Raw genomic sequence first — 26,693 nt, forward strand, 5'->3', positions numbered from 1 at the left:
TTTAAAACCCAGGTCCCATTGGCAAAAGGACCTTTCCAATTTTCATCATCAATTGGTGGGTCAAAATACAGCTTGCTTCTGGGGCTTAGTGGTCCCCCAACAATAGTTACTTTGCCATAAGAATCACAGTATTTGCATTTCCTGGCTCCCACATGAGGTTTCCACTTGCAGTTACATCTCAGATAATGTGTCTTGTGGAATTGTCTTGGGGGCAGCTTAAAAATAAGAGGTCAAACAAAACCAAAAATCTTACCTTTCCTCACTGCTTTACAACCTTTAAAATCTTTCGGTAATTATGGAAGGAATACCTTGCTCAGCTACCATTAGTGAACTTAGCATGTGTTTGATTCCATCTCGATACCTGGAACAATTATAAGGAGGGCAGTTGGGGGTCGAACAATCTAAACCCAAAGATAAAGTCCAGTCACAAACGCTTTTTCCCACTTTTATGCTACCTGTTCTATTTAGACAATATATGCCTCTTTCAGAAAAATGAAGGTGCCTTGGACTTCCTTCTTTGTCTCAAAATCCTGTTCCATTATGGACTTCACTCAGGGTGCTAATCCACCATTTAGGCTTGACAGGGCTGGCCACCCATGGCCAGTTTTCAGATCCCCCTGGCCCTCTGCAGACCCAACAATTGCTAAGGTTAAAGGTTTTTGCTACTTCTCCTAAGGTTAAAAAATTATTTTCCCACTTTTGGCCCCGACTTAACTGACAATATAAAGGGAAGATTACTAAGAGAAACATTCTAATAGTGTAATAATCTAATTTCCTAACCTAATTTTCACTTTCACGTTCTCTCTCACACCACCTGTGGCAAGCGAAGGCACAGAAACAGCTTAGCATAAAGAAAGCAATGACAGCATGGATTGGCCCCCAGTGTCAGGAGATTTGAGAGCAGGGATGCCCATACAGACTATTTCAGCAGTCAGTCTGTGGGTAGGCACTCAAGGCTTCCCCTGATGTTGATGCACGGCTACTGCTCCAGTCCACTCCTGCAGAGTGTCAGCCACGGCTTCCCATCCTTCTCCTCCAGCTGAGATGTCCAAACCTCTGGAGCTTTAGAGACTTTGACCCGAGTGTGATGTGTTTACCCATGTTCAGCTGTCTTGACAGCTGTTTCTGTGGTCAGTGACACCTGGGAATGTCCACGCCACTTAGCTACCAGTGGTGCTTATTTTCACTCTTTAACTAGGACTCAATCTCCTGGTTTTCACTTTTGTGAACAGTAAAGTCCAAAGGCAGGGTCTATGTCAGCTGAGCTTCCTGTCAAAGAGATTTCACAAGTATCCAGGCCACAAATTGTTTTAAATATACATCACTTATCTTTACCCCCTCCCAGGCTGAGAATTACCAGGATAGGGTCTGGCCCTATCCCTCCTGGGTCTGGCCTTTATTCTTGCCAAAGCCAGCAGCAAGAGCTATACCCATGGCATTTTAGTTTCTATCACCAGTTTCAGAAAGTGTTTCTTTATTTTCTCATTCATACTTTCAACCCAGCCTGAACTCTGGGGGTGACAGGGAGTATGGAGGTTTCAGTGTATCCCTGAAGCAACCATTACTCTTTTAAGAATCTTTCCTGTAAAATGAGTTCCCTTGAGTCTATTGCTTCAGCTAGTCTGTTTCCTATGGCCTCTTCCAAGTACCCTGCCTGGTGCCCCTTGATGTGTATTACTGCTACCTTTTTTGGTAAATTCACCACCTCCAATAGGTGGGAGATTAAGTTCTCATGGGCTAGCATCTTTCCTCTGCAGGTTAATAAACCTCTCTCTTCCCATCATTTTCCAAATGCAGGTATCACCCCATATGCAGATCTAGAATCAGTAAAAACATTTACTGATTATAAATACAGTAAATTATCATCAGTAAATACATTTACTGATGATAATTCACAGGCTCTTACAAGAGTTTACAGCTCACCTGTCTGAGCTGTGGTTGGTGGTTGGTAACCTTCACCCTTCCTTTAATTGCTTTCCATTCATGACAGAGTATCCTGTAAATCTCCTTCCTTCTATCACCTTTGAAGACCCATCAATAAAGACATTTTCTCCCTTGGGCCATGGACCATCTTGTAGATCTTTTCCTCGCCCTAATCTGCAGATCTATTACCTGAATGCAGTCATGGAATTTGCCTTGGCTCCCCTCTTCAGGGTCATTCAAACAGGCAGCTGGGTTAAACCCTTCCCCGCTTTTAAATTCTAAATCCTCCTGTTCCATTAAACAGGACTCATACTGTAATAACCAAGCACTTGTCATCCACTCTAGAGGCTCTCTCAGTTAACAAAGCTTTAACCTGATGTGAAACTTTAACAATCAGTACCTTCCCATTTGTTAGCTTTTGGGCTTCAGCCACCATCAGAGCTGTGGCTTCACAGTTCTGCAGACAATGAGGCAGCCTCTGGGTATCAGGTTTATGAGTTTAGAAAGATAGGCAACAGACTTTGTGTTCCTCTATGCTCTTGCACCAAAATTCCTTTAGCATGACTTTGTTTACTATTAATATACTGCAACAACTTAACTCTTGAGGGTGGAGTAAACTCTCCTAATATTTTCTGCAAAGTTTGCCCAAACAAAACAGGTGACTCTGTATAAATATGATCTAGTTCAGCAGCAAGCAATGCCACTGCCCTAAGCTAATCACATCACATTTTTTATTTTTAGTAACCAATTGCTCCCTATCCAAATTTTTTGCATCAAGTCCATCTTAGGTGTAGGGAGGTGACTAACAAATTAACCTTAATTAAGGAAACCTTAATATTTATAACATTTTATAAACTTTATTAAGGAAAGATAAAAAAATACTCTCCCTTAAAGTTTTCTTACAGCCTTCACAGAGGAAGTGCATGACCAATACCTAGGCTTTCCATAGGATGCCATCCCCACAAGGCTGTAGCTGCAGAATTTGCCTTAGGATAAGAACTTGCCAATTCTAGCTCTCCACAACAAACCACAGACTGGTGGGGGAGTTCCCCACAAGGTAGGAGTTGCAGAATTGGCTTCATGACAGAAACTTGCCAATTCTGGCTTTTTACAACAAAACATACAAAAAGCAGAGGGGTGTAGTCCCCTCCAAACTGGAGCCTTTCAGCTCTGCACAAAACCTCATGTAGACAAATTAATTAAATTTCAAAATTCATTTCCTACAATTTCTACAATTCTTTCAGAGAAAGATGTGTTCAAACTTCTGAGCCCACAAAAGAAACCACAATTTTCAAAACTCCGTTGAACAATCAAAAAAAATTTCTTTAGACAATTTTTCCCCCTCAGGGATAAAAATTAAGGTGGATCGAGAGGTCCTTGTTTTTTACTAAGACACACACCTCCTCTCAAACCAATCCACTTTAAAAGTTAACAAAGGCTCGAGGTTGGTGGATTCCTGGTACAATGAGAGCCTTTGACACCCTTAATAATCCATTTCTCTTATCTTCTGGACTGTCTCGAGAGTCTAGCTGTTTTTGCAGACACTGCTGTTTTCAGTGTTCCTCTGCCCTGCAGACAGTGCCACAGATTTTTCCCAACCACTGTCTGGGTCGGATCTCCCCTGCTGGGGAGAGAATGCCTCTGCCACTTCCTTGTGGCCGACCCTGTCTCCTCTGTCCCAGGGGACCCCTTGGGCCCTGCAGTTTTTCCCTCTTTGGCTGGAAAAATTCTGCCACCATCTTCGCCTTTCCTCTTTGTTCTCACTCTATTTACCACACACCATATACCAGATCTAATTCCCTGCCTTGCCACATTGTCTGAACAGCCCCTCCCCATTCCTGGTAGGCACAGCCAGCAGCACCACAGGCGGCCAGGGCATCCTGCAGCCTCACAGGGCCGGCAGCCACTGCCACCCTTGCCTGGGGCTGGCAGGGTCAGGCACTGCCTGGCGCTGAGTCCCAGCAGGCCCCCAGCCCGTGGTTCTGGTCCCACATCTTCACTCTGGTCCTTGCCTCAACCATATCTCTCCACACTCCCCTTTAACCAATTCTGTTCCAACACACCAACATGATCCGTCCATCCCCTGTTGTCAAGACTCCTTCTCAACTCCCCTTATTGCCCCCCCCAGGCATGGAGTGTCAAGACCCCTTCTCAGTTTTCTCTTATTGCCCCCTTTGGATGTCTATATCCTTAATTACCTCTGGGAGAATGTGTAAACCAACTCCACATTCTTCCAAGGGATTCTTCAGAGATATTTGGGGATCGTCATCCCTCTTGCCGGGGTCCCTTCCCCGCTGTACCCTTGCAGTCCTCCATGGGTGCCCTCCCAGGTTTACCTGTGGTATCCTCCATGGGTGCCCTCCCAGGTTTTCTCCCCGAAGATCCCGTTTTACTCACCAGTGAGATTTTCAGTGATCCTTCCCTCTGGACTCTTCATGGACCCCCCTGGTCCGCCACTCATCTGTCTCCTGGGCAGACTTGGGATTGATCGCCCGGTGCTGGCCACCACTAAGGGGAGCTGATCATCAAAACTGGGTGAGGCACCTTCAGCTGCGCTCACTGCCCGCCACCACAGACAGTGGAAATATCCCGGACGAGGCCCCATTTGTCAGGAAAATTAATCCACAAACACCAGAGGTTTATGTCCAAAAAGGACACAGAGGAGTCCTTTTACTTTATTCAAATAAAGGGAGAGGCCATGGGGCTATCAAATTTTTTGAGGGTACAGGCTCCCTTTTATCCTAATTCCCGTCCCTTTCTCTCTTTCCCCATAGGCTGAGGGACTTGAGAGGTACAGACTTCCCAGAATGCCTGATACCTGGGATACCTCCACCCCTCCTCCAGTGCATAATGCCCTTCTTAATTCTTAACCCTTGTGGAATTTTATGGTGTTTCCCCAGTGTGACTCTTTCACCTTTCAGGGAATCCATCCCATTGTTTCTGTTACCTCTCAGTGATAGTTTCATCTTATCAGCAGACCCACAGCTTGTTTGTAAAGACAAACCTGTCATTCCTCTCAATCATAATCTGAAGTGCTTATATTTATTTTTCAGTCTGTACTTGCTGCTCATGAATCTTCTAAGTTTAAACCTTTTCTGGTATCACTGGATTGGAAAACATTAACTCTCATGACTTGAAAATAATGTTATAGGAAGTATTTGTGCATCTTTGTATTAGAAACATTTCCAGAGTCTTTTCAGTGGCTTAATGGGTGTGGCTCTTGCCTTCTTAAGAAGAGTCTGTGGTCTGTCTTAGGCCTTTAGCTCCTCTTGGTGCAGGCCACATTTCTACTAGAACCTGTGTAAAAATGAGCAAGCTTCTTAACAAGAAATTGACGGGATTAGCTAAAAAGAGGAAGAGCTTTCAGATGGCATAAAGGCATCCTAAGGAAAATTCCTTCCAGAAAACGTGTGCTATTTATTAACAGAAATTTTAAAGTAATTCACATCAGGTGGCATTGCTTGGAAGATGAAGAAATGGAATGATGCCCTTTGGAAGGTGAACTTTTGTTCAGATGAGGAAACAAATTAAAAATGTGTAAAAAGGCATGTAAGCCGTGCTAAGACAGTTTCCAAAAGAGTATGAGTAATACTGAAGACTGCTTTTTTTTTTGGTGCATGGCTTCTGACTTTAATTGATGTTGGCAGCATTGTAGTGGGAGATGATATTGGTATTATATTAGGGAAAATGGGTTAAAAATATAAATGAAGAATACATCATTTAGACTCATGGGTAAAATCTGGCAGCAGGGAGGAGTTGAAGTGATTTTTTTGTAGAAGGAAATCACACTCTTCTTGTGAAAAAGAAGTTTTTGATGGGATACTTTACTAAATATGCTTAAAGGGACAAAATGGCTGGAGATGACATCCTTATAACGCTTAAGTGGACTCCTAAGGGAAAGGAACAGAAGGTAAGTTTTGGAAGGAAGGAAGTTTGCCAGTAGAAATACAGGCTGTTAAAATGATTGTTCTGTACTTTCTCTCTTGAATTGGGCTTTTCAGAAGCTCCACTGCTGATCTGAAAATTTCTTTCTGGTGAAAAGGGTGGTGGTAATGTTTGCTAATGTGCAGGCTTGTCAAAACTTTAAAGAATAGGCAGTAAAGAATTGCAGGTTTTATGGTACCAGGCAAATGAGCAGGTAAAGGACAGCTGAAGTTCAGTGATAGTGAATGCAAAGTAACATACCTGAAGAAAAGCAGCTCTAATTGTTCACATAATATTGAGCATTAAATTAGTTGTTGATATTCAGCTTTCTAGGTAGCTCAACATTTTTTCTGTAAATGTGTGTGAATTGTTTAATAAAGCTCAATCTTTATTTGCACCATTCTTACCATCTCTGCCACATTGTCTGCTGGCTTCTGGCAAAGAAGAAATGATGAGTTAAACAGAGTTTAGATGTGATCACTCCAGGTGCTGCAATGAAACCCAGACTTAATTTTTAAAACTTTGAGATGAATCTGCCTAGACATTTTTTGTTAAAGTGAGCTGAGCAAAGAAACCAAATGTATAACTGTGTTATAAGTGAAAATAGTTAGATTTTAGGAAAAAAAACCCAAAACTGGAAGACTTCTTAGGTGGAGAAAACTTCAGGTCACTAAGTCAGAAATAAACAGAACAGGAAAGACAGAAATAAAAAGAACTTTTGATCAGCTTTTTCTCCTGCCTGTTGTGTCCTTGAGGTGTATTGTTGTTTCCTTCCTTGGTTTTAATGTTCTCTGCAACTTTTGAGCTGCAGCAAACTCTACATTTCACTTAGACTTTAGGAAAGCTTTCCACCACCCCTGAGACCTGGCTGATTTTCATAGGGCTCTCCTTTCTTCTCTGAACTTTTCTGTTGGCACGCCGGTGTTCATAGAAGTTCTTTCTTCTTGGGCAGACTCAGTCACTTCTCCAGAGAATAAATAGTCAGTCTTTTATTTTGCATCTCAAAGGCACATAACATGGAAACATAAACCAAAATAATCATACAAATACCATTATCTATCTATCTATCTATCTATCTATCTATCTATCTATCTATCTATCTATCTATCTATCTATCTATCTATCTATCTATCTATCTATCTCCTGCTTAAGATTCTGTCCAGGCCAAAGGAGTGTTTGGTCTTTGAAAAAAGAAATTGCAATGATGAAGATCCTCTGAATAAAAAGTACTGGTTTGGTACAGCTTGCCTTGTTTTCATTGTCTAATTCTGCTGTTGTGTCTGTGGATTGCTTAAATAACATTTGGTACAGATCCTACCTCTAGCCCTGTAATGTGCTCCAGCCTTTAGCTGAGCTTCAGTAGTTAGCCCATTGAGGTCTGAGTATTTTTTCTGATGCAAAGTTCAGAGTTAAAGTAGTCTTCAGTATTTGGTGTTATTGGTACTAGGGAGCCTGTTTCACTAGGATTGATACAGATGCAGTGAGTGTGAATATATTGAGGTTATTTTTGGATAAATGGCTCTTTGTTTGCTTGTCATCTTTTATTCTTGCCTGATCCTGAGTTCCTCCCACATGCATCAAGAGAGTGGGTTTTTTGAATTGTTGGGGGTTGGAATCATATGATAACATTACAATCCTGGTTTTGGGCCAAGAGAGAGAATTTTTTGAAACTCAAGCTTTATTCTGTTTTCTTTTTCTTTATCAGAAAGCCTTTCTATATTGTTTCCGTTCTTCAGATCGTTGACACAGTAATTTAGGTTTCCATATGTGCTTTGGTGTGTTAATTCCTACAGAACCCTTTATTGTTTGTCATCTCTATCTTCCTGTCTCATTCCTTTTTGAACAGCTATTATAACTTTCTTTGTATTACCAGTTCGTTGCCAGTTTCTGCTGTTTTATTTGGATAATTGCCTTCAGCTTATCTCCCATCAGTTTTTGATTACAGAAACAAGGGGTTCTTTTCCCTTCACATCTTTGAAGCACAGTGTAGACAAAAAGGCCAGAGTTTGACTTGGAGGATCTTGAATACTGTTGTTGTAACAAGAAAAGTAACTTGTTTTTCTCTCCTCCTTGCTTGATTGGTTTTACTTGGTGAAGTATTGCGTTTGATTTTATAAGAATGATCTGAGCCAGTTAACTACAAAAGTTGGCAGGAATCAATTTGCACAAGTTTTACTAAGGAGCACCTCAATATATTGTGGGACAGAGTGCAAGTTTTGTAATGCTCCTATGTGACAGCAGATCACCACAAATCAGTTAAACATTTGGGGGAGGGGGTGCTTCAGGACATTTGGATTTGTAGATTATGAACTTTCTTGTGATTTCTAGTTTAAATTTATACAGGGACAGCTTATATTTGCTCTTGCACATTGTCAGCCTTTAACTTATGTAGCTCCTATATCTTACCTTAGCTAGAAAGAAATGAACAACTTTTACTGATACAAAAAGAGGAAAAATTGCTTTTATGGAATTAGCTAGTTTATTTTTGTTAATGAGCAGACTCCTAGAGACCTAAACTGAGTCACATGCTCAATTTAGAGTCTGTCAGTATGGCCATAGATGCCTAATGTTATGCATTTGTATCTATTTTCTGCGTTGTTCCTCAAGGAACTCTTCTTCCTGTGATGTTATATATGGGATTCTTGAACAAGTGGAAGTTGCATCCATGTCTGTATGGAGTATTAAAATGTACCTACCCCCTGGAATAAAACGTGACTCTCAAGCAGAAGTAAGTAGGTATTCTGTTGCATCCTTGCAGATGTTGTGGTGGCTGGTGCCTTCTTTATATAGGACCTAATGATTGTATGGATGGAAAGTGACATCATCTAACTGATCCAGGAGTCAGCTGATCCTGCACACTTACCCCACCCCTCCAAGCAAACAGAGAGATTGAGTTATCTCACTGGGTATTGACCAAACTAGATCTGATACAAAGGTGGAAGAGATTTGGAACCACCCCTAACAGTAACAGCTGTTTATTGAGTGTATCTGAAGCGAAATCATACCTTTCTACTTATGAGTGTAGGTGTAGAACTTCACTTTGAAATTCAAGAGCAGCTCAACTCAGTTTAGCTATTCGAGGAACAGTGGGCTTATAATACCAGCATGAGGGTAAAATGGTCCTGTTGTATCCAAAGGTAACTTGGTGCTTTTTGGGCAAGTATTAAGTGGTCTAATTATTTCTAGCTCAACTTTGTGTTATGCAGCATGACAACCCACCAGACAGCTGGGTTTGTGTTGTATCTGCTGGGAATTTGTGCTCAGAAACTCTCTTTTGAGTAGATTGCAGGACAGGCTCTGATCTGTACTTCATTGATGTTGGATCTCTTCTTTCATTGCATAAAAATGAGACTGCTCAAGACAGGATTACTATAAGATTCCTAAGTCATAGTGCTTTTCACTAGATAAGAACTAGCCCATGTCCATCACATGTTTTTGTCTTGGGGCCCTTAAGCCTACTTTGTGCATCAATTCAAGCCTCTACAAATACCCTGATTTTCCTCTAGTATATGGCATGCTTAACTTGCCTGTGCCATCATTACCTGCTTTTCCTTCCCCGTATTCAAGCCTCAGACACCCTTATAAAGGCTTTTTTTTTTTTTTTTTTTTTTTTTTTTTTTTTGTTAGCTTCTCCCAACAGACTGGCTTGGCTGGACTGGTTTCCTGGGAGGTCGGCCATTCACCTGTTTTTGGGTATTCTCACCTCAGTGGCTCCCATCAATTGTTTCCGGTCTTGGAGCCATATGAGACACTCTTGACAGGAAATGTCTGGTTCCAATGCTGTTGACAACTCAGTGGCACTGTGGTTTGCACGGTTGAACCAGAAATACCAATCTGTACTGACGTATTTGGATTGCCAAAGCAGGTTTCCTACCTCATGCAGGCAGTCTCTGGTAAACAGGAAGATATCTATGCTAAGCACAGAGAATCATACAGAAGTTGGAGCAGATAAGGCTATTCCTTGCTTGCTACTGAAAGTTTGCCCAATAGTAAGTGTCATCATATCATCTTTCTAAGGCTGAATGGAGAGCTGCTACTGCAGTATGAAGTAAGTTTGGTGTTCAGACTTGCACTGAAATAAATTTTTCCCTCCTTTCTTTTCTTCTATATCTCTGTCCGAACCGTATCTTTTAACCTTTATCTCTTTTAACTCTCAAGTGGAAAAGAACGAAAAATCCTGGTGTCAGAAGTTGCCGTTATCATCTTTCCTTTTCCCCTGATTGATTGTGGGACAGTGAATGTAAAGGCAATGGTCATGTGTTTAATAGCAATTAATCAGAAGATAATAGCAAACATAAACATTCATTAGTCGTATAGCTGCTCTGTTCGTATTCACTGCTTCTCCTGGCAGCACTGTAGTAAGCGGGTAGTATCAAAAACTGTGGTGTACATGTATGATATCTCAGAGCACTTGCTTAAACATTCTTCTTTGCCCTATTACATTTAAAACAATGAGTAGGAGATGAACTTTGACCACTGCATTTCATTTATCACTGTCTTGGTGACTAAAGGCATGGCTAATAGCCAAGAGCAAAGGGCTCTGTATCCACTAATGGACATTTGTCGCCCTGAAAACTCAGCTTCTGAGCTTGCTGACATGGTTTTCTAAGGACTTTCCCAGGACAGTAACTGTAAACATAGATATGTGTACATTCTTTCTGTTACACGTCTTGTGATGGGCATCTCTCATGGCCAGTGCAGTGAGAAAGTGTTATCCTGACGATCCAATCCCTGGCCGTGATAAGAAGCCTATAAATCCTGGGAAGAAAAATAAACTCGGCTCTTTCTTACACCTCACCTTGACCTGTGTCCGCGTGATCTATTCATCTTCAGTGGTAACAGACACTTAGCCTTTTTTGGTCATGTTAATGTGTATACCCTTGAGTTTTTACCATTTCTTAAGACAAGTTAATTTGTAGAGATTTTACATGTAAGGTTCTCAGTCTTTGCACAGATAGCTTAAAGAGAACCAAATGGATTTACACAGTTAATAATTGGTAAGATAGTTTTAATCTTTGCCAAACTTCACAGAGATGTGTACTTTCCTGGTGCTTCTCAGGCAAAAGGGGTCAAGTGGGTTGCCTCCAATTCCAGCTCATGAATCTGGTTTCTCAGAGTAATAAGAAGCCAGTTACCACTGCAGTGATATTTTGTTCTCTTGAATGTGTCATAGTGTGTTTCAAGCTATTGTTGGTGTAGATGTTAGTTAGCCTAATAACAGGCTAGATTGTGACTGCTCAGTAGCTGTTGGTGTGTCTGCAGCTCAGTGTGAGGTTACTCAGCTAATGTGTACATAGGCAGCTTCATTAGAGGCAGTTTGGCTGCTGTCAGCAGGCAGACAGAGCTCGGGGTGATTTAGGACATGAACGCTGAGCTGCCTGCTGATCTTATTTGTGCTGGTTTTGCTACCTCGGCCAGGGTGAAAGAAGCTCTAGTCTTATGTTTATGATGCATTTGTCTTAACTATTTAGGCATGCCAGTTGTTTAAGGAGATGGGAGAGAAGGTTGTGACTAGACTTACTTTATTGTTCATAAACTATCAAAAGACAATAATTTACTGCAAGACTTACTGTAAGACTTTCTAGCTGTAACGTCAAAGGTGACTTGAAAACATAAAGACTGTTCCATACATGGTTTCTTTAGTATCAGCGATCTGTCACCAGGTCTACTTTCATGAGACAGAGTAAATTTTATCCCTTACTTTGGTCTCCGGCACAAAAATAAATTTCATATTCTTGAAGCCTATGAGGTTGCAAAAGTTGAAGTTCTTGCACTTTTCTGTCTTCCTGTTTTATGCAGTGTGTTTCTATACCCACCCTACTCATTAGTCTGCTGGACTCTGCTGCAACATTGAAGGTGTGCAAGAGCATTGGAAGTGAATTGATATCAGTGAACTGAGGTTCCTGATCTTTAGAGTACTTCATCCTGAGGGCTTAGCTGTTGAGAGAGGCTCTACTCTGATTCCTCAGGCTTTTACATGCCTTGAAACTCAAACCACAGATGTTTTGGTAAGGGGGTAGTTCTGGTGTAACTGTAGAGCTGATTCCTCCACCTTTGTTGAAATAACATTTTGCCACTTACAAAACTGTGTTCTCCAGCAAATAAAAAACTTCTATGGCATCAGAAGGTTAGATTAATTTTGTCTGGGGGAAATGAGAGTGAGAACCTGATGTTGGATTATGGCAGTTCATTTGTTGATGACCAAACAGTTCTTTTGGGCTTAGCTAAATCCTGTCTCTTTCAAACTAGTGAGAATTTTGATATATACATATGTATACTTTTGCTTATATTTGTCCTGAATACCATCAGTCTTGCCTCATCTTTGCTAAACTTCTAATCATATTTTATGTAACTGAATATAGTGTTTGGCTGTTTTGTAGTGCAGTCACTGGTACATTTCAGGTGCTTTATAGGAACCATTACCACTCCTCTACCTTATGTGACTTGGAATCGCAGGTCAGGGTTGGGTTGTTCCCCTTGGAAATTGCCCCAAGGCCTAACCTGAATATGAGAAATCTGATCTCATTGTAGTGAGTGATCATCTCAAAATGATCACTTCATCTTAAAATACATAACTGCTAGACTGAGCAGGAAAACTTCACAAAAGATGGACCTATTCTAAGGAAGATGCTGCTTTATCTATCAAATGAGATTATCCAGAAGGATTTCACAGAAGTCTTGACATGCAAAGGAAAGAGATCCTCTTTAGTTACATAAGAAATACAAGTATCACAAAAGAGTTTATACCAGTATCTCAGTGTAATTTTCCTACTAACATTTCTTTGCTCTTGGTCCTTCCCTCCTCTGCATAAGTAACTCAAGGTTTTTGTATGGTTTGCGTTATTTAATTTTTTATTTTTTTAAAATATTTTTAATTTTTTAATTTATTTTTTATTTTATTTATTATTTTATTTATTACTGTGATGAGGATAGTACTGGACCCAAGAATGTTTCCTACAGTGTGGTCCTGTGTCAGAGTCTGTTCAATGGATTTGACCAGCTTGACAGTAATATGTATATACACACATCATTTTTTTTTTAGTTCCTCTTTCCTTCCTTGTGATCCTAGGAACTTGCCATTTTAACGTAGGATTTCTCAAGTGGTTTTTTGTAACATGGTTTTGATCAGTCTCCATCTAAAGTAATATTTCTCTTTTAATCTTAGTTTTGCAACTCTAGTGAGAGCACATTATCTTGCAAGATTGCAGAATTAAGTCATGGCAAGTTGCGCAAATTTTCCTTCTGCTTGGCATTAACAGATATGTACCATAGATTTAGAATTGTTCAAGATTAGACTTCTATGTGAGTAAGAGCAGTTAAAAATATAACTTGTATTACGGCAAGTTTTGGAAGAAAATAAACAGACTCTAATCTCACCCAAAATATAGTGGCAATATTGTCATTCTTGTTTGGCTTTTGTGATGCTTCAGTTTCCTAAAATGAATGAAAGTGAGTATATATGTAGTCTAAGTAGTGCGCTGCCTTTTTTACTTCAATAAAATTTGATGGCCTCCATACTGCAAATATTTATGTGAAATTGGACAGAGGGAGATGCTTGGAATGCAAATTATGCATCCTAGAAAACAAAGTTTAATATTAGATTTTTAAGTGTGAAAAAACATCATTTATGTACCTTGTTAGTCTCCTCTCTTTTAACTTTGTTTCTTGAAGAGCCTGAGCTTGTATAGGCAAATGTTTGCTCTTTCCCCTGTGTGTATCTATCCTTCCTTCAGGTTTTTAATAATTTATAAGCCTGCAGGCCAGTTGCATAAAAACATTAGTGAAGAGTAGATGTCTCAAAGGTATTCCTTTTCAATAAGCTGGAGAGACACCGCTTCCCCACTTAAGAGTGTGACCACTCTTAAGGCTTATCTTTTATTGAATATCTTCATTTCAGTTTTTCATGATCTAATAGGTGAGGTGAAAAGTTGTGGTTAGAGGTAGAATCTCTTGATTAATTAGAGAAACTTGAGGGTCCATAGGTTTTTTCCTACAGAGCTTGTCTTGCTATCTATCCTTTCAGTCATGAAAGGAATGGGAAAGCATAGAGAGATATCAGGAAATCAGGCTGCTTTTCTTGTTCTACTCTTAGCAGAAGCATATTTCTCTGGTTTGGGTTTGGTTTTCTGCCTTTTTTTTTTTTTTTTTAGAAACCTACGGAAAAAAATTAATTGGGTGAAAAGACAGAAAGATGTTTGTGGAAGAGGTAGAGATGAGTCAGTTTTCTTGCTTTGCTCTCTTGATTCCACAAGACTTTTGCAGTGGAAATACACTGGCAGATATAACGGGAATCTTACAAAGAGTCAGCAGAAATAGTTAATGGCCTCTTCTTATACTTGGACACTGGTGCAAGTCTGATCAAGATAAACACATGGTTTAACAGAAATTGTGGACCTGCATTCCTTGTTCTGTAAGTGTTTGTGTATGTGCTTACATGCATTTTTTGCCCAGGTAAAATTTATTATGAACAGAATTATCTGTACAGTTAAGTTTTTACTTATACGGGGCTTTCTTTGGTTTTATACATTCACTCCCTCTTTGCATCTGTTCCTTGTCATTTTCTCATTCTATCATCTTTCTATATAAATCAAAATAGATCTGGTAATCTATTAAGATAAATAGGTAATGTATATTGGAATGTTACCTTTCAGTTTGTTTACTTCCAAGTTCTAGTACAGAATCTGTATTACATACATATTACATGAAGTTTTAGTGTGACTTGCACAGAGGGTAAAACACATTAAATGTCATTTTCTTTCTTTTATTTTTCCCTAAGGTTATCACTCACGATGTATAGATTTATCAAGCAGATTTTATCCAAGACAGCAACTGAATTTTTTTCCTTTTCTTGATTGGTGTTTTATCTGTTTTTACCGTTTTAAGGTCTCATTTAATGAAAAAATACAGGAGTAATAGTGAAATAGGAAAAAAACGAAACCACATCCTGATGTGTTCAAAATTCCGGCATAAAATCCCTCTAGCTCTCTTATTTCCTACTTAAAGTCAGATCCTCTTACCAAAATAAATTGGGTAAAGAAACATGACCTAGATATATTTGACTGTCAGAAAGGGGTAGCATTGACAATATTTTTTATTTTTTTTTTATTTCTTTCTGCAGATATTGCTGTTGTAGAGATGAGTGACGCCTTCCGTCAACCTTCCCTCTTCTATCACCTTGGAGTCAGGGAGAGCTTCAGCATGGCTAACAACATTATCCTCTACTGTGACACAAATGCAGAGTCTCTACAGTCACTGAAGGTAGCTCTGGGTGGAAAAAGGGGGTTGGAGGGCAAGTCATAGCTAGTCTAACACTTGAAATAGGTTCTTTCTGTAAGAAATACACCTGCCACTTGTGGCTCAGAGCAGAAGAGCAAAAATGTTCTCAGGTCTGGCAAAGATGTCTGCAGTGCAATGCTGTAAAAACTCAGTTTAGTTTTCTAAAGAGAAAGATTTAGATTACTTGATCGCAGTCAGTTAAATAACCAGCTGTTAAATGGCTGTTTACAGAAACAGAAGTTTGCCAAATTTGAGATGAGAAACTAGATGCAAGACTTTGTCGTTCAGTGGAATTATTGGTGTTTGTGGTAAACTGTTACAGTAATAACAATCCTGTGTGAGTGGTAGTGTGTAGGCAGCAAAATAATCCTTAGGCTTTAGCTTCTGTCTAAATCACAGTTTTCTGCCAAACCTCATGGGGCCTCCTGATACCCCCTGCTAAATCTTCCTGAGTTATAGCTGTTTGCATCAGGTACTTGCAGGATTGCTGAGCTGGAGATTAGCAGCAGTGTAATGGAGTCAGTAAAAACAAAACTCATGCCTCTGTGCACAATATGGTACTTTGGTTTTAGGCAAGAGGGTGTTTTAAGATAATATATGGGGCTGTGAATTTTATCAGTCAAGGAGTTGATACTTGCTTCCTACTGCAACTATCCAAAAGGTTTAGCAACTTCCATGATGGCAAAGGACTGACAATTTGGATGGCAGTCTTTCCAATTACTTCCCCTCTCTCAGATGCATTGGCTTTACTCAGGAGGTGTTTTATCCTCTTTCGCTTCCCTTCCAGGCTTTGCTGAGAAGAAGAATTTAGAGTGAGCAGCTTGGTGAGTCAGACTGCAGTCTGGGCACCAGCACCACTCAGGAAGGGTTTGCTTCCACTGCTTCTGGCAAGTGCAGGCTATTTAGTTATGATTCTGTCCCACAGTTTTCAGGTTGGCCCAATATTTGGGAGGGACGTGCTTGGTAACTCAGTTTCTTTCCGCTGCTCTTCCCTCTAAATTTTCTCAGCTAACTGGACTTTCCCTTCTTTTTGCAACACAAAGAGTATACAGATAAAAGCCCTGAAAATAATGCTAATGATAGAAGATGTATCTGGGAATTTAATTCAATTGTGTAAGGTACAGTGATCTACAGTATAAGCAGAGTTGAATTTCACTGTACTGGGCAAAGAGCCAAATACCCAACTCCCACTGAGAAATCACTTGGGGTGAGGCATCAGGCTTTCTTGAGCACTTGGAAGAACTTTTTACTAGTTTAGAAGCTGGACTTTGTAAATGGGTCACGTTCTATATTCCCACTGGCATTGGTGGAAACCCAGCTGTGTGCAGGGAGACTTGGATGTCACAGTTGCCACCAGTACTCTGCTGATTGAAAGACTCTGTTTGGTCTCCCTTAGCTTTGAACTGGGTTTGTGTTTCTGCTCTTGATAGTCTGTAGGGAAGTAGTCAAAGAGTGAGACCCTTTCCATACTATTTAGTAGCTGCCTAATAAAAGTAGCTATGCACACCCTGGGGTGTCTTCTGAGGCAGTGTTTGCTCCTGTACTTGTTACAGCCAGCAGGTAAGAGTAGAAGCAATGCAGGAGAGCATGTGCAGTTTTAATCTTACATGGAAGGGGGAATTCAGAAACTGAAAGAACTGAAAATGAAGAAAATACAGAACTGCAGGACATGGTTTAATCAGGGAACAAAGCAATGTAAGTAAACTTCTGCTGGTGAAATGTTCTTATGCATGAACATTCAGGCCAGGCTAGGCAGGGCTTTGATCGGCTTGATCTAGTTGAAGATGTTCCGGTTCATGCTGCGGGATTTGACCAGACCTTTATGACCCCCACTTGGAAAGCTAGAAACAGTCATACGTGAAACATGCCCCTTTCAACAGAGAAAAGAGCAGTTTTATCAAAGCCTGACTTAAGCAACATGGAAAGTATGAGGCACCGTGGTTTGACACTGTGCTTGTTTTTAATGCTGTTGTGCTGGTGAAGCTGCTCGCCAGTGTCAGTGGCAGAGGCAAAGCTGTCTGATAAATCTATTGTGGTTATCAATGGGATCAGAACTTGCTGACAAATCGTACTGGAAGCAAGATGATCATTGTTCAGAAGTGGTTTGCACTTGAGCTATCACCTTGGTACTTGAGTATCACCTGGATTAGTGTGCAGGAATCAGCTCTTTCCATCTGTGTGTGCTTCTCATTCTCTGAGAATTCACATTGAAAACGTGAAGATGTGTTCTTTGCATCTGATTATTAGAGCCAAGTGAATTTCAAGCAGTTTTGGAATATTTTAAAACCTCATATGAATACAGCTTTTACTATTCTTTTTGATTGCTTTTCCTGTTAGCAAAATGTTACTTTCTATATTTGACTTTCCAGATATGAATATATGTTTAGTAATAGATAACTTCTGGACGTCATCCCTCTAGGAAAATTTATAACAGGAGGGCCATGTATATATGTGTATACATACAAATGTATATTCACATGCAGACAGTAGGTATGCTCTTATGTATATACAAGTTGTATGTATCTACTTGATTCCATAATAATTTTGTCTCTTCTGAGACAATACCTCATTTATGTTGATTTCACAGGCATAGAAAACATCTGTCAACCAACCTTTTCTTCTCATGTATGCAAACAGTAATATTAGAAAGTCATACTGATCAGATATCTTTCCTAGTTCTATCAACATTATTTTCTTTTTTTTCTTTTTTATTTCAGGAAATTATTTGCCAGAAGAATAATGTAAGTATGATGCATGGATTTCAGTTGAATTATAAACACTCCAAACTTCTGTTTCATTTAATGTTGTTTATATTCTGTTTTCCACTTCAATCATTGAACATTCTCCTACTGCATTTACTGAGTTAGATGTATAATTCTGGAAATTCTAGCAGCAAATATGAGTATATCACTTGGTTGCTAGGTACCAGGCTCACTTCTTACCTTGCCTCTATCTATCAGTGTTATTTGCTCTGCTGCCTTTACTTGTCTGTAATATTATCTCACACCCATTTGCATTTGTTATTTTATCTTCTTTTTTTTGTTGCCTTTTTCTGTACAGTGTTATTTAATCTTTGTTGGTTTTTTTTTAAATACTCTATTAGAAAATAGAGTTATTTGGAAACTGTTGCTCATTTTAGTAACCCATGGCTACAGCTGTGAAGAAAAGAAGTGTGTATATATATATGTATGCATGTATATATGTGTGTGTGTAAATATATGTATGTGCATATATATGTATGTATATCTGTGTGTGTATATATATATATGTACAGATATATCTATGTATGTTTATATAGATGTATGTGTCTATATGTATAAAATACATATATAAAGAGAGTATTTATTTCTGGAAGTTGAGTCCTGGAGCCTGTTATTCCAAGTGCAGCATAGATCCTGGTGGTCTGAGTGCCAGCCATTATTAAACTGTAGCTTTCTGCACCCTGGTGTCCCTTTGGTTTCTGATGTTGACCTTCCAAATCTCCCTTTCCTTTTTCACTCCCAAGTTCAAGACAGGCAGAGTTGTGGCTGGGAGAACACTGCTTATTCAATGTGGTTTGTTCTGGAGCAGCAGGGCCAGTCATGTCAGAATATATATTTGGCATGTTGAGTTGTTCTTGGCTTTGCTTCGTGACTTACTGGTAGCCACATTTGCTAAGATATAATTTCATGGAGGCTAGTCGGTGCTGTGCCGATATCCTGAGGTGCTATGTGCATGCTGCACTATTCCACATATTTGAATAAAAATTTCTGGAGGAGCATATGAAGTATTTAATTTCAGAAACTGACCAGGTTTTATTTTCCTCACTGCCATGAAATCTGCAGCATTCCTGATTTTATTTCTTTATTTGACAGTAGATTAAGTAATTACTTCTGCCAGTATGAAATATGACTCTCTGAAAAAGATGCAGTCTTTTCTTTTCTCTGCATGGAGTTTCTAAAGATGGCTTCAAAACCAGTGCGAGCTTTGGTCTAATGTTGCATTTTAAATTACAGATTTTTTATTTTTTTTTGTTAAAAAAAAACCCAAAAAAGCAAAGAGGTTTCCTTATAGGGTTTTTGTATAGCTCTTAACCAAAAAAGTGCTTTTCAGACACTCACAGAAGGCTGTGAAAGATGTGCTAGACTAGAAATCTCTCGCCTTTCTCTAATGAAAGTGGAAGAAATGATCACTTAGGTCTTTTCCATAAAATGAAAAGAGAACAGTAAGGCCTTTCTTGTAAATGAATGTATTACATTCTGTGTTTTTGTTCTGGTGGCCCAGGACCTAGAGAAAATGATGAGTGACTAATGTAATGTTCCTGGGAGGGTAGAGGGAGAGCTCTCTTAGCAGGAAGCCAGCAGGAGATGACTGGTACAATAGAATAAAGGGGAGATGTCATCTTGTCCTGTTTTTAAATGACAGTCCCTGAAGCTCAAGGAGAGGTAAGATAACTTGGCCTTCATCTGTTTCAGAAAGGATTGTTCTGTTTTCCATTTAAATTTGGATAGGTGACTGTGACACTGTCATTTATCACTTTTAGAAATGCTTCAGTGTATGCCAGAAAAAGAATGTGTTCCTTGAAAGTCTCAGATGTTTTCAAGCACACCCACATAACATCTTTTCTGGGAGGAAGTATTTTCCCTGGGATTAGAACAGGGAAGTCAGTGAAATGGTTTTAGCAGCTCCTTTGTCTCCTTTTTCATCACTTTTTTCAGCATGATGTCAGCCAAATTACCTGGAAGTAGATTTTTCACAATGCCAGTGCATGCCTAACTACTGAATATAATACCTGCTTCATAAAAATAATGTTTCTTCATAAATTTTATGATTCTTGGATAAATGGGTATGATGAAGGTTCTGTTCGACAGAAGCCATGTCTCTGATGCCCACCCTTAACAAAAACAGTCATGTGAGGTTACTGATATGAAAATATAATAAAATTCACATATGGATAAGCAAGGATTTCAGTCTTGCTATTCTAGAATGTGCATTTTAATAGCATGCAAACAATCAACCATATCAGGACTGTGGTATCCTTGGCACCAGGGGATTAAAAAGGTTGTAAAACAAGTTTGTGTGCATCTGCCTAACTGAAATGCCTTGTGTTTGCTTTTCCTAAAACTTGGATCCCTAAAAATAAGTGGGATTAAAAAATAAAAAAATCTATTGACAACTGTTTTGTTCTTCTGATGTGATTTTTGTGCTTCCTACTAATAGTCAATACAACGTTGCATAGTGAGGATAAGCTGCCTGGAGCCTGTCTGAGCAGAGCAGTACAAGATAACATTGGCTTATTTCCTGTTATATGTGGTTTTATAGCTATTTAGTTGGACCTTTTCCAAACGTTCCAGTAATACCAAAACCATACATTTTTACAGGAGGTAGTTACTTTGCTGGTTGAAAGTTTGAGTTTAGTTTTTGCTGTTATCTGATTTTTGGGGTCAGTCAAGCAGCAGAGGCATTCTAGAAATTACTTGTAAACACTTTCAGTCATAAGAGGTTGCTGTAAAGGTTATGGTTCATGACTGTATATTGCTAGTTTTAGCTAACCAGTTTTAATTTCATCATAATTCACCACAGTTTAAATTCTATCACGTTTGGAGGAAAGTTGCAGGTCTATTCAATTTTTTAAAAATTTGACTTCTTGCTGAATCTGAGTATTTAATATGAATGCATTCTATATGTGGTTTTCAACCCACTGCAGTAAGTTACACCTTGACACAGTGCACACCTTTCAGTTCAGGCTGCTTGCTTGCACCAGGCTGGGGAAGTGGTTAGCCTTGAGGGCTGCCTGGGGTGTGAGACTGCAAAACAGCTTCTAGTCTGATCAGAAGGGCCCTTGGAGGCAATGGGAATTGTTCTCTTGGGCAGCTGACATGCAGGCATTAGCGATTAAATGACAGGGTTAGTGTTGTATGGCCTGGCACCATTAGTAGGGTTTTGCTTTTCTAACACTTGAAGGGATCAGACTGTAGTGATAGGACAAAGGACAATGGCTTCAAGCTCAAAGAGGGTAGGTTTAGATTAGGTATTAAGTAGAAATTATGTACTGTGAGGGAGGTGAGGGACTGGAACGGATTTCCCAGAGAAGCTATGGATGCCCCATCCCTGGAAGAGTTCAGAGCCAGGCTGGATGGGGTTCTGAGCAACCTGGTCTAGTGGCAGATGTCCCTGGACACAACAGAGATGTTGGAACTGGATGACATTAAAGGTCCCTTCTAACCCAAACCATTCAATGCCTCTATGATTGTAATTTTTACTGGTTTTCCACAGCCTTTCCTAATTGCCTCTTGTTTAAGGTGTAGCTTGAGAGAGTTTGGTGTAGCGCTCCTTTAATGTGAGTGGGAGAACTCATCCAGTTCTGAGATCCCCAGTGCAAGAGGGACATGGAGCTCCTGGAGCAGGTCCAGCACAGAGCAACAAAGATGATGGAAGGACTGGAGCATCTCTTGGGAGGAAAGGCTGAGGGAGCTGGGCCTGTTCAGCCTCAAGAAGAGACAGCTGAGAGCGGACCTCATCCATGTCTATAAGTATCTGAGGGAAGGGTGTCAAGAACATGGAGCCACGCTCTTTTCAGTGGTGTCAAGGACTAGAACAAGAGGCAATGGGCAGACACATGGGCAGGCACAGGAAATTCCACCTGAATAGGAGGAAGAACTTCTTTGCTGTGCAGGTGACCAAGCACTGGAACAGATTGCCCAGAGAAATTGTGGAGTCTCCCTGACTGGAGATATTCCAGAGCTATCTGGACACAGTCCTGTGCCATGTACCCTAGGATGACCCTGCTTGAGTGGTTGGACGAGATGACCACTGTGGTGTCTTCCAACCTGACCCATTCTGTGACTCTGGGCATTCCAGAGTCATCTGCAAGCTCAGGATCTCCATATTGCTGCTGTTAAAAGACTGTAGCATAGGGTATGTTTAACTGTTGGCTTCTTTCTCCATGGAAATAGGGGTAAATATTTTTAATACTCTTCATCCAGCCAACAAGAGATTTGTGGCTAATTTGACATCCAAGTATGTAAAAAAGCTGTGTAGCCTTCAGTAAATATTTCATTGAAAATGATAACTGTGGTATTTATTATTTATGATACAACACTGTCTCTTGCCTAGTCTTTAATTTTTAGAATTCTTGACTAATATATTTAACACATACTTTCCTAGGAAAATGTTGGTAACTTTTTTTCCTATGTCAAATGACCATATAGACTGTAAGCTGATTTTTAGCAAGCATTTAAGATGTAGCATGGCTGCAATAGAATGCTACTGGTGAGTATATAAAGAAAGAATATATTCTTAAAAAAGGGGGGGTATTTTATAGAGTAGATCCAGTCTCTGTGCTTCAGTTCATTTGAGGCATGAGGCTTACTTAAGTTCCTTTTCAAATCAGTAGTAAGGCTATCATTCATGTGAGTGGGATTGAAAGTAAACCCAAACTGAGTCTGTATTCATTAAAATATCAGCACATGTTGATTTACTGTGTGTTTGGGGGATGGAGGGAATAGATTTAATAACTTGGTTTATGATTTTGCCATCTGCTACACATAATACCACGTGCAGTCAGAGAACTAACTTAAAAATTTCACCAGAAGAATTGAAATAAAAGCAGATATTTCTCAAAAGAATGAGTGGGAAAAATAGAAAAGCTCTCTTAATTAGAAGAGTGTCAGCAGGAAGAACACTTCCTACTGTGAGAGATACTGTCTATTTTTATTACTTCAGCTGATTTTTTTTTTCTTTTAGTTTCCAAAGTTTCATTGGATGCTGACCTGAAGCTTTGGCAAGTGGGTGGGATTCTGCTAGATTCTCCCATCCATGACTAAAGTATCGTGGTTTTGATTTGGGGAATCTTTGTTTTATTTGATGCTTCTTGTCTTTGAAAGCAATTTTCCTCTGTTTGTGGATATTTGACTGCTAAACTATTCCAACAGAGCAGTGTTAATAGAGAGCCTTAGGGAATTTGAAGGACTGTGCATCGCTGGCTCTGCAATTTTTCAGATTTTTTTTCCCCTCTTTTTGAAGAAAAAGTCAGGATAAGGTAATTAATTGGCCAGAACTCAAATGTTCCTTTGTCTAGCACCATGTCTTTTTAATCTGTGCAACTTTCAGGAAAAAAAAATAATTTGTATTACATCAGATTTGTTTGTGAGAGAGAGCGTAGTGTTTATCTTATTTCATGATGTTCTTTCTTAGACATGGTCTCATTCAAGTCTGAAAAGCTGCCCTTTTCACAAGTAGTAGTTCTGTAGAAGAGGGGAATATTGAAAGAAGGGCTGGTTTATATTCTTACTGTGATCATTAAGTATATGCTATTTATTTTTATTATCTCTTGAATACAAATAGGTGCTGTATTAACTTCTTTCAGAAGCTGAGAAAAGATATTGAACTAGAGAGAGGTGCTTAATGTTTCAGTGACTGGAGCACTAGAGGTGCTTGGTGCTCTAGGTCTAGCTAGAAGCAGCCTTGTCTTAAATTCTGTAATTACAGAGCTATTCAGAACAATTTTACCTCTCTGACTGAAATCACTCACACTTTGGAATTTGTCCTCAGTAAATGAGTAAGGGACATCAGAAAAATACAGAGCAATTAAAACATTTGCAAAAATTACTTACAGATTCTGTCATTTAGTTGTGAGCATCTATGTGTGTAGCTGGTGCAAGCCACACTTCTGCCTTCTCATTAGTCTGACCAAATTGATGAAATGGGCTGACATGAATTGTCTGTCGGAGAATGACCTGATGTTGCCAGGTACTGAGTGTGCTGGCCCAAGGCTTTCAAAGATATGTATGTTCATATCTCCCAGGTAAAAGTAGCTCAGCTGATCTGAGAGCTTAGGCCAGGATTTCCTGTCTGATGTCCTAAGTTCTCGTGCATCCGTCTGAACCACAGTAGCTGTCGCTGAACTCTATGCATGCACACTCAAGTCCTGTCCCAGCCCCAGGTGTTTTCAGTAGTGCCTTTCAACATACAACTCAGGTGCCCTGCAATCCCCTTGTCATTTTCACTAGTGTAATTTGAGCTTTTGAATCTTAAATAATGAAGGTTTTATAAAGAAAGAGGGTTGCAAAATGAAACTTGCAGCGCCTGTTCTTGATTGGGGGGAGGTCTAGTCCCACCCACTTTTCAAGCCCCAGTATTCAACCTGTTTTTAAAGGGTGTTGACATAACAGAATATTAAAATTGTATTTAAAATGCTATTTTTAAAAAAATATCCTGTTTTTATTGAAAGGCTTCTATCTGTTACTTTCATTATACATTATATGGTGAGTCACAAGACTGGATCAAAGTAAAACAATTTTGTCTTGTGGGCTTAACAGACTTAGAGTATAGAGGGAAGTCAATTAGGGTTAGAAAAAATACCAGATTTTATGGGATCAGAGTTGGGATGGAATATTACAGAGCAAATTTTAATAGACTAAATTGAATATATTTAAGCTTCCAAGTCTAGTAATATGCACTAAGTGAAAATGTAAAGCAGAGTGTGAGCAGATAGGAAGCGTCAGTCAGAAAGACCATCTGATCCTTTCTGACTTAATTTGGCCTAACTTATATTTTGACAAAAAAAGATGAGAAAGAAGTATAAGTTGCTGAGACAGATTGCATCACTCGATGAATGAGAAAAGAAGAAATTGCACATTCTGCTGTGGGGAAAATTATTAAGAGTTGTCTCATATTTAGAGTAGCTCCACAACTGCTTCCCCCACAGCTTGGTTCTCTTAGGCTCCCACCCTAATCACAGCCCAAATGCAGCTGGAGTCGAGCTCTTTGCAATTAGAATTTGTGATGGTGACACGATGTGTTTCTCCACAGTAGGGACTGTAGACTTCGTAATATAAAAGCAGTCTTGCCAGCACTGTTATCTTTCTTCCACCACCACCTTTAGTAAATAATATATAACTTTGGATTTTTTTTTTATTTTTTTTTTTTTCTCTAGAGTTACTGCATGTCTGCCTTTGTTAGGATTAGCTGTTAAATATCTACCTATTGTATTCTTTAGCTAGGGAAGTGAAATTGAGGTCAGTTATTTCTTGTGTTTTTTAGCTTTGTTGCATGTGTACTCCTACTTTTTTTAAGTGTATTTCCTAAGGAAATGAAACTTAAGAGCTTGTACTGGTTTTTCATCCTCCACATTTGTTCTGTATGTGCCTGTTTGTCTGTCTGATGAATTTCAGCTGAATTTGAGAGGTTTCACAGACACAGAGCTCCCACAAAAGATAACTATCTAGGTTAAATTAAAAAGCAAAGTGATGCCCTAGCTGAGGGAAAGGCCACTGTGTTTTCACACTGCTTGCTACTGAATATCAGGGTGAGATTCTACCTTGAGACAATTCCCTGGGAGCCCTCTGAACAGCTGTAAATGGATTAATTTTCTTCTCTTTTCTTGTCACAGTTTTCTCCTGTCTTTTGCTGTTAAGTTTTTCCCTGTCTACTGCTTCCAAAGACTCTTGGGTCCACATGTCTTCTATACCAGGCTCTATATTATAACCAGCTTTTCTTTTCCCTTTCAGTTAACAGTAAGAATGTGTAGAAGCTTCTGCTTACTCTCTTGATTCACTGAAATAGATACATACTTCCTACAGAAGGTGCACTAAGGATGAGTTCCTGAGGGCTCATGCTCAGTAATGGATTCAGGAATTTGTCATCTGCAGGAAGACCAGTTTTCCTCCTGGCAGAATTAAAAATTAATTCTGGTACTGTCTGTGTAGGTGGCATGACCATTTTACAAGGGTAAACCTTGGGTTTTGTGAATTTCAAAAGATGGGAACATCCTTTTTCAGAGCTGATTTTTAAGACCTGAGCATTGGAAACTGTGTCAGATGTCTGAGAAGGTTTTCCTGCAAACAGTCTTAAATTTATTTTAAATGCACTGAATAAACATTAGGAAGTAAAATTCTTGTCTCTGGATATCTGTAGCTATTTTCACCCTTTTTCTTGACTCTGACTTCCCAATCTTTTTCTCCTTTATCTAGGAAAGTAAAACTGGAGAATAGTCTGCTGATGTGTGATAGTGGCTCTTAAGCCAGTGTACTCATCTCCTCTAATTTCTGAAACCAGTTCCAGCAAATTTATGATTTGCCCTCTGCCTTTGATTGTGGGGCTCATTAGATTTTAGCAGGGTAAAAAGTTCATCCATTCACTGCTGAGAGCATGTGATTGCCTTACATGCTAGGATATTCTTGAATAGAAGTATCCATTCACTTCTCTGTTTCACAGACAGCCAGTTTGGGTTCTGGCAGCCCACTCCTTAGTTACTTGTTAAAAAATTTGTCATATACTCCCCAGTTCTCAAGTTTCCTTTGGAATTGCTGCAGTCACACAGAGATAAATATTCCCTAGCTCTTCAGCAGCAGTAGTTTGCAGTGGTTGGTGAAAGAAGACTAAATCAACCCTTGTGCAAGGCACTCTATATAATAATTTCCGAACAACTTCCGTGTTAGTTGAACTCAATTTACTTCATGTAAATGCAATTGTTTTTAGATTTTACAGAGTCTGTTGATACCCCTCTGAAGTGCATTGGGTTTGCCTTTATATTGAGGTCTTACAATTTCATAGTATGATAGATGTAATTAAAAAATAATTCTTATACT

The 26,693-nt window shown here is 39.4% G+C and overlaps 1 protein-coding gene across 1 annotated transcript in view; it reads left to right on the forward strand.

Annotated features, from left to right (window-relative positions):
- MAP3K5 (mitogen-activated protein kinase kinase kinase 5) overlaps positions 1 to 26,693 on the forward strand; it is a 104,062-nt gene that overhangs the window by 19,849 nt on the left and 57,520 nt on the right. Inside the window, exons 2-3 of the mRNA XM_058836631.1 lie at positions 14,966 to 15,105; positions 17,841 to 17,864. Coding sequence (XP_058692614.1) covers positions 14,966 to 15,105; positions 17,841 to 17,864 — 164 coding nt within the window. The remainder of the gene's footprint in view (positions 1 to 14,965; positions 15,106 to 17,840; positions 17,865 to 26,693) is intronic.

Source organism: Poecile atricapillus, chromosome 3, assembly GCF_030490865.1.
Source record: "Poecile atricapillus isolate bPoeAtr1 chromosome 3, bPoeAtr1.hap1, whole genome shotgun sequence".
NCBI classification, from domain to species: Eukaryota; Metazoa; Chordata; class Aves; order Passeriformes; family Paridae; genus Poecile; species Poecile atricapillus.